The sequence below is a fragment of the Mesoplodon densirostris genome, chromosome 1, assembly GCF_025265405.1.
Source record: "Mesoplodon densirostris isolate mMesDen1 chromosome 1, mMesDen1 primary haplotype, whole genome shotgun sequence".
In the NCBI taxonomy this organism is placed as follows: Eukaryota; Metazoa; Chordata; class Mammalia; order Artiodactyla; family Ziphiidae; genus Mesoplodon; species Mesoplodon densirostris.
The window spans coordinates 105,904,930-105,919,051 of record NC_082661.1 but is presented as its reverse complement, the minus strand read 5'-3'; the positions used below and the strand labels follow the sequence as shown (position 1 = coordinate 105,919,051).

The window sequence follows — 14,122 nt, the reverse complement described above, 5'->3', positions numbered from 1 at the left end:
GAAAGCCCAGAAACAAACCCTTCCGTATATGGTCAGGTGATTTTTGACAAGGGTGCCAAGACCCTTCGATGGGGAAAAGACAGTCTTTTCAACAAATGGTGCTGGGAAAATTGGGTATCCACCTGCAAAAGAATGAAGTTGTACCCTTATCTAATACCATATGGAAAAGGTAACTCAAAGTGAATCAAGGACCTATGTGGAAGACCTAAAAACGTGGAAGAACCTTGAACATATTACTCTAAGTGAAATAAGCCAGACACACAAAAAGACATCCTGTCTGATCCCACTCACCTGAGGTCCCTAGAGTAGGCAAATCCATAGAGACAGAGAGTAGAAGGGTGGGTGCCGGGGGCCAGGGGAGGTGGGCGGTTATTGTTTAATGGGGGCTGCGTTTCACTTTTGCAAGATGAAGAGAGATGGGGATACCACTGAAATGGTTCAGATGGTTTATTTTATGTTACACGTATTTTACAAGGGGAAAAAAAAAAGCATTCTCTGTCTTTTCACAGTGGAAAACCATCCTCTTTCACTAAAGCAACCCAAAGGTGCATTCTTACTTTCATTCACCTGTCAAGGAACTACAATGCCATTAATACCAATTAGGGAAATCGAGCAATTTTAGTTGCATCCAGAGGGTACCAGTCATTCTAGAATCCTTGGAATGGATATCAGTCTCTTCTGATCAAGTAGCATTTTAGAAACTACATAGTAATTCAAGATTGCAAAATGTTGCACATTTGTAAAATAATTAGTATTCACAAATAAGTATGGCCATGGGGAGACAGTTGACAGCTTTGAAATCCGTTGTTCTTGTTTGCTTGTAAAGATTTATCCTTTATTTGTTGTGTGACGCATATATAAGCCTACAGGTACCCAAATGTTCCACACAATTAATCCCAGAGGCTGCAAAGAGAAGGTCAAAGAGGAGGTTTCTATTGATTATATTTATCAAACAACTCTGTACTGAGCTCTGTAATAAGATAAAGAAATGATTACTTTTTCTAATGTTTAGCTCATTTTAAATCATTTTTAAAATTTGCAACAGTAATAATTACTCATGAAAGAAAAATGTTTCTCCTGAAAACTGAAGACCCATGTTACATAAAGGAAGAATTAGCACCAATATTGAATCTTCCCATCCAAAACTATGGCATGTATCTCTTTTTTTAGGTTGTCTTTTATAGCCTATATTATGGTTTTATAGTTTGTACATTTCTTACTGAATTTATACGTAGGTGTTTTACAGTTTTTAGGGACTATCATTAGTAGCATCTTAAATGGTGGAATAAATTTTCTAAGGAGTTATTGCTGGTCCTTATAGGAAAGCTGAGTTCTGCTTTGTGTCCAGTCATCTCACCATGTTATCATCTCTCAAATAGTTCTGGAATTGATTGCTTTGAGTTTTCTAGGAGACCATGATATCGTTTACAAATAATAATAGTTTTGTCTTATCCTCTTTATTAGCATTTGAACTTTGTGTTTTGTTTTTTCACTTCAGCTAGAATCTTCACAGCGTCATGAGTAAAAGTGTTACTAGCAGTAGCATCCTTGTTCAGTTCCTGGCTTTTGTGGAAATCTTTGGAGGTTTCACATTAAGTCTGATGCTTGCCATACAAATTTTTGATACTTTTTAGCAAATTAAAGAGCCCTTCCCTGGTGGCGCAGTGGTTAAGTATCTGCCTGCCAATGCAGGGGACACAGGTTCGAGCCCTGGTCTGGGAAGATCCCACATGCTGCGGAGAACTAAGCCAATGCGCCACAACTACTGAGCCTGCGCTCTAGAGCCCACGCGCCACAACTACTGAAGCCCGTACGCCTAGAGCCTGTGCTGTGCAACAAGAGAAGCCGCCACAGTGAGAAGTCTGCGCACCGCAATGAAGAGTAGCCCCGGCTCGCTGTAACTAGGACAGCCTGTGTGCAGCAATGAAGACCCAACACAGCTAAAAATAAACTAATTAATTAATTCAAAAAAATTTTTTAAAGTAGGGATAGACATTAAATTTGTTTTTTTTTTCTGTTTTTATGTGTTTCTGTATGAAATAGATTAGGCTTTCTAATTTTGAGACATCCTTGCATTCCTGGAATTAAACCCTACTAGATTATAATATATTATTCTTTAATCCATTATTAGGTATCTTATTTAGGATTTTTATATCTGTATTCTGAGGTATTGCTGAGTTTTCATCTTTGAGGTCTTGTTTGTTTTGTATAAAGGATAATTATGCTAATCTCACAGAATGAATTGAGAACTTTCCATGTTTTTCCAGTATTTAGGAATAGTTCAACTTTCCTAATCTACAAAGTGTTTGCATAGACCCCACCATGAAACTTTGGGGCCTGGTTCATTTTTGCAGGGGAAGGAACAAGGACTCAGTATCTTTTACTGCCTTTTCAGTAAACATTGTGTTCATGAACCTACTTGGGGTTTTCTACTTCTTAAGTGAGTTTTACAAATTGATATTTGCCTGGGAAATTATCCACATCATTCATATAAAGGGGTGGGCTTAAGCTTGTGCTTACAGGGCAGCTGATGAAAATGGGTGCATGATGGCTACAGGAGAATTCCCCTGCCTCTAACTTCACACTGTAATGGGAGAGCACTTGCTCCCCTAAAAGGAGGCTGGCCAGTGCTCCTGGCGTCCCAGCTGTGCCCACAGCCTGCCCTCTGAACTGTCCAGCTGTCGAGAGAGGCCAGAGGTCTAGATTGTTAGGTGAAATCTCAAAAGCTTTTTCATGTTGACTCAGCTTGTAAAACACATTGTGCAGGGCCAACAAGATAGCCGTGAGCCACCTGTTTGCAGCTATTCTTTAGATATGAAAGGCATAAATTGTACAGATGTTTTCTCTTGTGGTTTTAGAAAATCTTTGTATGTGTCCGTGTCCTTTCTCACTCCCGCTGTTTTTGTTGTTCCTTTTCTTCCCTTGTTCGGCCTGGGAGGAAGTTCAGAGAACCAACTTTTGGGTTTATTGATCACATTTACTTCTTGGTTTTCCAAATTTCAGCTTTTACGTTTAATTCCTTATTAGTTGATTCCTTGTTTCATTTTGTTTGGGCTTCTTACATTGAACGCATACTTTTCAGGCTTTTTTTTTTTGTTCTATTCTCTCATAAATGCCACCAAACTATACATTTTCTTCTATATCTTGGGCTCATCTTATGAAATTTGATTTGTGGGACTTTCCTTGTCAATTATTTCTAAACAGACTGTAATTTCAACTTCGGTTTCTTCTCTAATACTTTTAAACTATTAAAAAATTTTAAGTGCATGAATTTGATTTTATTGAGTTCCTCTTGTTTTATTATGGAGGGTTTACGGGCAGTTTTTTGTTTGTTTGTTTGTTTTAATTTGAAGATCTAATAGGCTATTTATTAGGTGTTTCGTAAATCGAGCAGCATCCCGTCCAGCAGCTGGGAGCATGCTCCTGGTTGGTAGTGTTTTCTTCCCTGTAGGACTGAATATATGCCCTCTTCCGTTTTTTTTTCTTCTAATAATTTTGAAGATATGTATCCCATATCCTTTCAGTGATTAATTTACAAGAATACATTTATATAAACACCAAGATTTAATCATTTCATAGCCTCCTCCTTCAAATAAGGCAGTGCCTTGAGCCCATTCTTAACTCCCTATTCCCCTCAATTTCTTTTTAGTTGTGGTAAAATCTACATTACTCAAAATTTACTACCCTAACCATTTCTAAGTCTACAGTTCATTCATACTGAGTGCGCTCACATTGCTGTGACCGTCACCACTGTTCACCTCCAGAACTCTCTCATCTTCACAAGCTGAAGCTCGTGCTTAAACAGCAGCCCCTGCCCCCTCCCTCCGCAGCCCCTGGTGCCTGCTGTGGCACTCAGGGTGACGTCCCCAGGGCTCACACTTCACGTGCAGGGCCCCTCGTGGTTGTTCAGTGAACCATGACTGTCCACTCACAGTATTGACAGATCCACCTCTGATATGTTAATTTCTCTTTAAAATCTGAATTCCTCGCTGTGTTTTTCATGCAAGAAAAGTATTTGCGATGATTTTGAGCGAGTCATGTGAGGCGCTGAGATCGAGTGTCAGGTAGCGTTTCTGTAGTGCTGCAGCTTCTGTCTGTAGACGCGGTCTCTCGTATGTATCATTTTAAAAGTCTCCCCTTGAAAATGTCCGGGGTAGCTCTTGCTGGTACTAAGACTTTTTGTTTTTTACATCCCCCATGAATTAGATGACAATGAAAACCAAACAGCGCATGCTAACAGAAGACTGGGAGCTCTTTAAACAAAGGCGGTTCATGGAAGAGCAGGTGAGGCTGTGGGCCCGAGGGGCGGTTCACAGGAATGGGAATTGCTCCCTGCGGGTGGACGGCTCCAAAAGACCAGCGCTTCAACACCACACTGCATGTTCTGCTCACTGTTTGTGGCAGTGGTGTAAACTGGTTTTCCTTCCGACTTCCTTCTCTCCTGCATCCCTCAGGGGACATCCACATTTACAGAGCCACCCGCTCGGGCCACAGCCACCCCTGAGTCCCCACGGACTCCTCCTAGGTGGGTGGCGTGTCCCCGGTTTACTCGCCAGGGTGCATACAGTGAAGTCGCAGGGCTGGGACTTGATGCGCTCCACATGTGCCAGGGGCCGTGCCTTTGTCGTGGCTGCTGGCCGCCCCGGCGCACCCCTTCCTCCAGCGGCTCTTCCCCCCACCCCTCTGCCTGCCGCTTTGGCAGGACTCCCGGGGGCTGCAGTGTGGTGGTCTCAGGGCCTTGGACTTCATTGGGAAACTTGCTTCCCATGCATGTGCCGGCTTCTCTCCCATTTAGTCTCCCTTGCCGGGTGTGCTCCCTTGGCCTTCCCTAGGTGTCGGTGGCCCCAGCCTCGCCCGCACCCGTGGTCTCCTCTGGGCGCCACAGGTAGACAGAGGGCACCCGTGCTCCACTCGCTTACCTGTGTGGCTTCTGTCCTGTCCCATGGCTCTTCTGGCCACCACCCATCCCATTGCCCAAGTCGGTCCACAGGCTCCTTCTCTAAAATCCAGAGGCTCGCCCGCTCCAGTGGAAGTTTAGGTGCTGCTTCCCAGGCGGTTCCCGGGTCCACCCCTTCTCCGTGCTCCACTGGCGTCCTCTCCAGCTGGCCTTCCTCCCTGCTGCGCTCCTTCCCACCCACCCACTGCTATCTTGGTGCTGACTGTCCAGCTTCCATCTTGCCTCATAAACGTCTGTTTAACTCATGGGCGCTGGGTGCCACGGCTCTGTGTGCACAGGCCTGATGGCGGTGAGGCTGTTCCCCGAGACTCACTCCTGCTCAGCCCAGGCTCAGCAGCCGTCGAGAGTCTTGTGAGGGGATGCCCAGCTCAGTGCTCTTTGCTCGCCCGGACGCCCTCCTTGCCTCTGATGGGATTACCAGCACTGCACCTGGGCCTTGCTGAGTCTTGGCACCTGCCGGGCAGCTTCCCCACCTCTCCAGCATGCTGAGCAGATCTCCCGGGGCACCTTCTACATCACGTTTTTCAAATTTGGTTTCTTGCCTGTCCCCTCTTCCAGAATCTTAAGGGCAGTGATTCTGAGGGCAGTGATTATCTCTACGTTCCTGGTACCTAGCAAGTACCAAGCCCATGGCAGATTCAGGGTAAAGGCTGGGTGTCTGCTGTGAGGGGCGCTGCAGCATGTTTGCTGGTGAGGAAGGCTGTTAGGGGTTACTGGTCCCTGGCCTGTGTCAGGGCCTCTCCCAGCCCCACGGCTGTGTGCATCACACATCTGCAGCCCCTTTTCCTGGCCCTGCCCCACCTTAGGAAGCTGTGGTCATTGGTTCTGAGGGTGACACACACTACCATAATTACTGGAAGATATAAGCTGTGTCATGGGGCAGCGCGTCTTGCAAAACTAACCTGTTGTCTCGTGGTTTCCTCCAGTTGACGAACAAGAAGGCCATCACTGGCGAGAACAGCTTCACGGACACCATGAGGCACGTGCTGTCGTCGCGACTGAGCATGCCCGACTGCCCCAACTGCAACTACAGGAGGAGGTGAGCCTGCGTGTGCGCGCCGCGGGCCTGCGGGACCCTCGCTGACCCCACAGAGGGCCAGCACCGACCTCTAAAGAGCACGGTCTGACCTTCTCTGTTGGCTGTCTCGGTAACTGTCCTTAATTCCCAATCAGATGTGCTTGCGATGACTGCAGCCTCTCACACATCCTCACTTGTGGTATCATGGACCCCCCCGTCACTGGCGACATCCACATTCACCAGCTACCACTCCAGGTGGACTCTGCTCCCGACTATCTCTCTGAGATGCGCCCACCTAGCGTGTCATCAGCAAGCTCAGGGTCAGGTTCCAGCTCTCCCATTACAGTTCAGCAACATCCCAGACTCATCCTCACAGACAATGGCTCTGCACCAACTTTGTAAGTCGTGACTTTGTCGTAAGGTTTCAGAAATTTAACTAATCCAGTGATGAGAAGTAGAGACAGTAATGTCTGCAGAAGGATGGATAGCATTATAGTGCTTTTCAAGAAAAAGGACCCTTCATTTTTTTAAACAGCTTTTAAAACATGGAATCAGTAAGCCCAGACTTTGACACTGTTTCATGACCTGCCTAAAAGAAGGTGAATGAATAAATGCAGTAAGGCAAACAAACACATGCTGGTCTGCAGGGAAGTGTTTCCCAGCGCCGGCCTGGCCCGCACTCACTGGATCGTGGGTGGCCAGCCCGCTGCTCATTCCGCCTCATCGTCAGCCCAGCATCCATGATTGTTCCATGTCTTGCTGAGAACTCAGATGATCGCTTTAGCAAGTGATTGAAGGGTTCTGTTCTCCGTGTTCCCACGTGACCTAGAAGGATGTTTTGTACAAGCGAGGTGGCTGTGCAGCTGTCGCCAGTTCACAGGGAGGGGAGTGGGCCCGTGTTTCTTCGGACTTGTGGCCATGTCTTGTGTTGAGGCTACCTGCTCTAGCTTCTGGACAGGCTGCACGCGGGTATATGCTTTTATTTAAGAAATAAAACATGCCTTCTGCATGTCACAGTGTGTATGGGTGCCAGGAGCCCTGTGGAGGTGACCGGCCCCCCCGCCACGGCTCCCAGTGGAGGGATGGGGCCCCGCATTTCTCAGACTTCTCACTTCCCCCGTCTGGATTTCGCACGGTGACTCTGAGGCTTTCCTTCGGAGTCTTTCAATTCTCAATATGGATTTGGTCTCAAACACAAAATTACTGTAAAGGGATTGATTGGCCTGAACGCCGTGACTCCTTTCACTGAATTCAAGGTGCTTCGTAACCGTAGAAGCCCTGTGCTCTCGGAGCCGGCGCAGTGTTGGGGGCTTCCCGGCTAGCAGCTGGCTAGCTCGTCACAGGCGTGTCCCGCAGCTCAGCTTGTGTGGTCGAATAAGAACTTACGTTGGAAGAGCTCGCCCCACTCCTGTGTTGTGGCGGCTGGCGCCAGCCATGGCCTCCCACACTCTGTTGAGTGGCGGAGCCGGGGCCACACGCGGATGCTCTGGGCGTCTGGCCGCCAGCACCTTGTGATCCGTGTCTTCCCGGTAGACACTCTGTGATCCGAGGACCTCCATGTGGCCGCTGGTTCGTGTTGTCTTTCGTGGTGCCGCTTCTAAGTTGGTGAAATGGAAGCGTGGCAGTTTAGTTGCTGGGCTGCAGTGCTGTCTGGACTTCACGGGTTCTGGGGTCACCTCCATCGCATGGAGCACGTGGTTTAGTTCCTTCATCTCTGCGCCTTGGCTTCCTCCTCTGGGTCGTGGTGATGCTAACACCTCAGGAGCGGATGTGGGTGCAGCCCAGGGCAAAGCCTGCTGTTAGCTCAGGTGCAGTGGGCCCCCAGGAGGCCTGCTGGGCACCGTCCGTGCTTGCTGTGATGAGCTCCGGATGATAGCACGTTGTAGTCCTTTGACTCTTGTTTTCCTAAAAGTGGAAAAGAACCTGAGTTTGGCAATTCTGGACACTCTTCCCTAAAGCCAAAAGGTCTCCAGTTCTTAGGATTGTGCCTTCTGGAGGCCATTGAGTGTTGAGGCTCAAGGCGGACGTGGTGGCATGTTTACGTGGACCCGTGGGGTGTCCACTTACAGTCATGCCTTGAACCATGCACGCTGAGCCAGGAACTCTGCGCCAGCTCTTTTCACGTACCAGAAAGTCATACATTTTAAGTGGTCTTCATAGGCTCTAGCCTTGAAGTCTTCTTACTTTTTTTTGGTAGATATTCCATTTGCCCATCGCTTGGATGTCTTGCTAAAAGCTGATGATTAAGATTATGACTGGACTTGGCCACAGCTGGCCTTGTAGTGAAAAATCTTGTAGCATTTTGTCGCATAAGTGCCTTTAAGTTTTGTTCAGCTGGCTGTGTCTGAAATATTGGCAGTTATAAAAACAAATGGTAAAGATCTACGGTTGTTCTCCATACCCCTTTAATTAGAATCAAAAATTGTGTCTGCTTGGAAATGGCAGAGAGAACAGTTGTACACCAGGGCACTTCAACTTGAATAGATTTGTAACATCAATTAATCTGATGAAATTTTGTGGTTTCCTTAATGTTTCTCCTTCTGGAGTCTTGTTTTCCGTTCTTCCAAATAGCACAAATGATAATCTTCCAGGCATTTCCTCTTGCGTTCAGGTTACTAGGAGATGCTGAGGAGCACGCGTGGCACTCAGTGTAACACTCCTGTGAGCGAGAGCAGCGTCTGCTTGGCGGGTGGTGCACTCGCTGTGCTCGCCGTGAGCGGCCTCGTGCTGACGTCTCTGCTTTCTCAGTTGTAGTGATGATGAAGATGTTGCACCATTGTCAGCTAAATTTGCTGATATTTATCCACTGAGTAACTATGATGATGCCGAGGTGGTGGCCAGCATGAATGGAATCCACAGTGAACTGAACGGCGGCGGGGAAAACATGGCCCTGAAGGATGAGGTATGGGCATGCGTCTTCATAGTGACAGTAAGTGACATCAGACGGTGTCTGGTGTGTCAGTTTCCTCCATTCTTCTGTTTCAAAAAGTGTAAATTACAAAGGGTTGTTTTTAAAGTCCCCTCAGGTAAGCAGTACCAGCAGTAGTTCTTCAGAGGCTGATGACGAGGAGGCAGATGGCGAAAGTAGTGGGGAGCCCCCGGGAGCCCCAAAGGAAGACACAGCTCTAGGAAACGGGAGCCCTGGGAAGGAGGAAAGTAAAGTGGACAGTCCACCCCCGTCTTACTCAACTCAGCAGGTATGATTTTATTTTTTCGAACTTTGTTTTGCCAGAGGTCTCTTTTCTGCCTCTAGTTTCTCTAAACATGAGCGTTATTGAATACAGAATTATTTTATTTCGAAAAACTTCTGAAGATTAGACCTGGAGAGAGTCGAGGCATACTTGCAAAATAAGCAAATGTGACTCGTACCCTCACTTTAATCTTGTTCCTCTTTCCTGAATCTGTAATCAACGTTATTTTTTTTGTGTGGCACCGCAGAGTAGCTCCAGATATTTAAGTGTTGTGGAGGTTTTTTGTCTGGGAAGCAAGGGAAGGGCTTTTTTTTTTTTTTTTAATAAAATGAAAGAGTGGAATGTTAAAATTTCAGAAAAGGTTGGTTTTGTAAGGAAGCTTTTCTTTCCTGATAGGTATCTGTTTTTCTGTTAACCAAAGGTGCGGGTACCTTACCAGACTATTATTTTTTCTTAGAGACTTAGAGTTTTATAATAGATGCTCAAGCAGTTTTTAAATAAAAGGAAGAACAAATGAAGGTCCAGGCTGATTAAAACCATTTTAATAGGTGGTGTAAATCTGCAGGAAAGGACACTAGAAGGTATTATTACCCTGAGAAGTCTCGCTCCCACCTCCTTCCTCATCTACCGGCTGCAGCGCCTGCTCACCCCCAGCCCCTAGTCCCAATACGTAACCAGTTTTACCTATTTAAAACTAGGTCCTGGGCCTCCCTGGTGGCGCAGTGGTTAAGAGTCCGCCTGCCGATGCAGGGGATACGGGTTCGTGCCCCGGTCTGGGAGGATCCCATATGCCGCGGAGCGGCTGGGCCCGTGAGCCATGGCCGCTGGGCCTGCGCATCCGGAGCCTGTGCTCCGCAACGGGAGAGGCCACAACAGTGAGAGGCCCGCATACCGCAAAAAGAAAAAAAAAAAAAAAAAAACTAGGTCCTTCCAGTGTTTATTTATGCAAATACAAATATTCTTCGCCTTTTCATGAAAAAGGCTTATACTAATGCACACTCTGTTCTCTTCCCTGCCTAGCAGTGTGTCCTGACAGGCTTCACCTGTACAGAGCACACTTCCTCTTGCTCCGCTGCTGGTCTCTTTGTATTCCATCGTGTGGACGTGTCATAGTTTTGTTTTATTTTTCTCTTTAGTCCCTGCTGATGGACACTTGTGTTTGCTTCCGTTTGTTTTCCCATCATAAACTATTCAGTGAGTAACCTTACATATCTGACATTTTATACGTAGGCAGTTCTGTCCCTAGGAGCGGTAACCAGGAGTGGCTTTACCGGGTCAGAGCGTGATGCCCTCCCCTACCCTTGGAAGAGTTTTGAACTCTTGCCAGTCTGATAGATGAGAAGTGGTAACCCCGTGAGGTTTCAGCTTTCATTCCATTTTTTATGGGCAAAGTTGAGCATTCTGTCATATATTTAAGGGCCGTTTGGGTTGCATTTCCTTCTCTGTCTTGTTTTTGTGTGTGTGTGTGTGGTACGCGGGCCTCTCACTGTTGTGGCCTCTCCCGTTGCGGAGCACAGGCTCTGGATGTGCAGGCTCAGCGGCCATGGCTCACGGGCCCAGCTGCTCCACGGCATGTGGGATCTTCCCGGACCGGGGCACGAACCCGTGTCCCCTGCATCGGCAGGCGGACCCCCAACCACTGTGCCACCAGGGAAGCCCCTCTGTCTTGTTTTTGAGTTTAATAATTCTTTGTGGGGACTTCCCTGGTGGTCCATTGGCTAAGACTCCACACTCCCAATGCAGGGGGCCCGGGTTCGATCCCTGGTTGGGGATCTAGATCCTGCATGCCTCAACTAAGTGTCCACATGCTACAACTAAAGATCCCGCATACCAAAACGAAGATCCTGCATGCCACAACTAAGACCCAGCACCTCCAAATAAATAAATATTAAAAAAAAAAAAGTTCTTTATATATTGGTACAGGTCATTTATCAAGTATGTGATCTACAAATATTTTCTTTTGGTCTGTGGTATGTCTTAGTTTTTTATGGTGTTTTTGAAAAACAAAAGTTATTAATTTTGATGCATTCCAGTTTATAAATTTTTTCTTTTATGAATCATGCTTTTGAAGTCATACCCAAGAAAATTTTACCTAATACAAAACTCTCTTTTCCTCTATAATATTTATAATTTTAGCTCTTACTTAGGTCTGTGGTCCATTTGACTCAGTTTTGCTTATGGTCTGAGGTTAGGGTCCAAATTCATGTTTTTGCATATTTGGGTATCCAGTTGTCCCAGTACCATTTGTTGAAAGGGCCATCCTTTCCCCTGTTGAATTGCATTGGCTATTTGTCGCAATCAATTGACTATAAATGTATGGGTTAATGTCTGTACTCAGTATCCTGTTCATTTGATCTCTGCGTCCTTAAACCCATACTCTACTTGACTATTGCTTTATTGTAAGTTTGGAAATTGGGTAGGATCTGCCCTGCAGCTTGGCGGGCCTTTTTCAAAATTGTTTAGGCTTTTCAAAGTCCTTTGCATTTCCGTATACATTTTATTTTTTATTTTATTTATTATTATTATTATTATTATTATTATTTTTTTTTTTTGCCATACTGCATGGCTTGTGGTATCTTAGTTCCTCAACCAGGAATTGAACCTGGGCCACCACAGTGAAAGCACCGAGTCCTAATCACTGAACCACCAGGGAATTCCCCGTATACATTTTAGGAACAATTTGTTACCTTCTACAAAAAGTCCTGCTTGGATTTTGATAGAGGTTGCATTGAATTCTTGAATATTTGATAGAATTCATCAGCAAAATTCTCTGGGCCTAATCTTTTATTTGTGGGATGATAAGGATCAATTTTGGGAAAATACAGTCTTAACAAAATTGAATCTGTCAGTCAGTGACCATGCTGTTTCCATTTATTTAGGTCATCTTTAATTTCTCTCAGCAGTTTTTAAAAATTTCTAGTCTGTGGTTCTCGAACATGTTTCTTAAATTTATTCTTAAGTATTAGATGTCTTTTGATTCTATAGTAAAAGTGTTTTCTAATTTTGATTTTCAGTTGATTGTTGGTAATATATAGAAATACAATAGATTCTTATATACTGATCTTGAATTCTGCAGCTTTGCTAATAAACTTGTTTTAGAAGGGTTGAAGTTTTGTGGGTTTGTTTTTGGGTTTTTTTTTTTTTTTTTGGTAGATTACTTTGGACTTTATACATGCAAGATCATGTTGTCTGTGAATAAACAGTTTTACTTCTTCCTTTCCAATCTGGATTCATTTAATTCCCTACTCTTGCCTTATTGAGCTAGCTAGAACCTCCAGTACAGTGTTGAATAGAAGTGGTGCAAGCAGATGTCTTTGCTTATTCGAGTCTTAGGGGTAAAGCATTCAGTCTTTGACCAGTAAAGTATGATGCTAGCTGTAGGTTTTTCATAGATGTCCTTTGTCAAGTTGAGGAAATTCTGTTCTACTCCTAGTTTCTTGGGAGTTTTATCATGAACATGCTTTGGGTTTTTCAGATGCCTTCTCTGCATCTGTTGAGATGTCCGTGTGGTTTTCATCCTTTATTCTGTTACCGTGGTGTATCTCATCAAGGGATTTTCATATATCAAACCAACCTTGAGTTCCTGGGATAAATTCCACTTGCTCATGGCATAGAGTCCCTTTTTCATATGTTGCTTGATTGGTTATGTTGTTAGGGTTTTTGCATCTGTGCTAATAAAAGATACTGGTCTATAGTTGTCCATCCTTATGATGTCTTGTCTGGCTTTGGTATCAGGGTGATACCTCCCTCATAGAATGAGTTGGGAATTGTTTGTTCTGCCTATGTTTTCTGAAGGAATTTGTCTAAGATTGAGATTTCTTAAATATTTGATAGAATTCACAAGTGAAATCCCATGAGCCTGGTCTCTTTTTGTGGAAAATTTTGTAATTACTAATTCAAATTTTGTTTACTTTCTACAGGTCTATTCAGATTTTCTGTTTCTTCTTGGGTTGAGTTTAATAACTTGTGTCTTTTTAGGAATTTATCCATTTCATCTAAGTTGTCTAATTTTTTTTTTTTTTTTTTTTTTTTTGCGGTATGCGGGCCTCCCACTGTTGTGGCCTCCCCTGTTGCGGAGCACAGGCTCCGGACGCACAGGCTCCGGACGCGCAGGCTCAGCGGCCATGGCTCACGGGCCCAGCCGCTCCGCGGCATATGGGATCCTCCCAGACCGGGGCACGAACCCGTATCCCCTGCATCGGCAGGCGGACTCCCAACCACTTGCGCCACCAGGGAGGCCCTAAGTTGTCTAATTTGATATCATATGGTTGTTTATTATACTCTCTTTTAATTCTGTAGAGTCTGTAGTGATGTTAATTCCTGATTTGGGTAATTTTGTTTACTCCTTTTTAACCCCCTCAGTCAGTCTGGCTATAGGTTTGTCCATTTTTGTAAATAACCAATTTTGGGGTTTGTTACTTTTCTCTGTTTGTCTCTTTTCTCTTTCATTGATTTCTGTTCTGATCTCCATTATTTCTTTCTATATTCTTTGGGTTTGATTTGTTCTGTTTCTAGCTTGTTGAATCTAAAGCTTAGATAACTGATTTTAGAGCTTCCAAATTTATTGAGACTTGTTTTATGGCCTAACATGTGGTCTGTGCTAGAGGTGCACTTGAAAATAATTTGTATTCTGCCCCTGTTAGGTGGAGCTGCCTGTAAATGAAAGTTGGGTCAAGTTGATTGATAGCGTTAGTCAAGTCTTCTATATCCTTACTGATTTTCTATCTAGTTCTGAAAATTTTTGAGAGAGACATATTGAAGTCTTCAAGTATACCTTTTGGGTTGTCTGTTCCTTTTTCAAATCTGCCAGTTTTTGATTCATGCATTTTGGGGCAGTGTTGTTGAATGTGTATCCATGTAATTATTGTTCTATCTCCCTAATATATTGGCCCTTTTGTCATTATGAACGGTTTCCCTGCTAATACTTCTTATCTTAGACTATTTTGTCTAATATTA

At 44.8% G+C, this 14,122-nt stretch overlaps 1 protein-coding gene across 6 annotated transcripts in view; it reads left to right on the top strand.

Annotated features, from left to right (window-relative positions):
• FAM193A (family with sequence similarity 193 member A) overlaps positions 1–14,122 on the top strand; it is a 176,575-nt gene that overhangs the window by 120,059 nt on the left and 42,394 nt on the right. For 5 of the 6 annotated variants that reach the window (XM_060106859.1, XM_060106847.1, XM_060106841.1 and 2 more), the window contains 5 exons: positions 4,207–4,284; positions 5,884–5,996; positions 6,131–6,373; positions 8,724–8,877; positions 8,993–9,172. In XM_060106859.1, coding sequence (XP_059962842.1) covers positions 4,207–4,284; positions 5,884–5,996; positions 6,131–6,373; positions 8,724–8,877; positions 8,993–9,172 — 768 coding nt within the window. The remainder of the gene's footprint in view (positions 1–4,206; positions 4,285–5,883; positions 5,997–6,130; positions 6,374–8,723; positions 8,878–8,992; positions 9,173–14,122) is intronic. The other variant, XM_060106832.1, reaches the window with a different exon arrangement.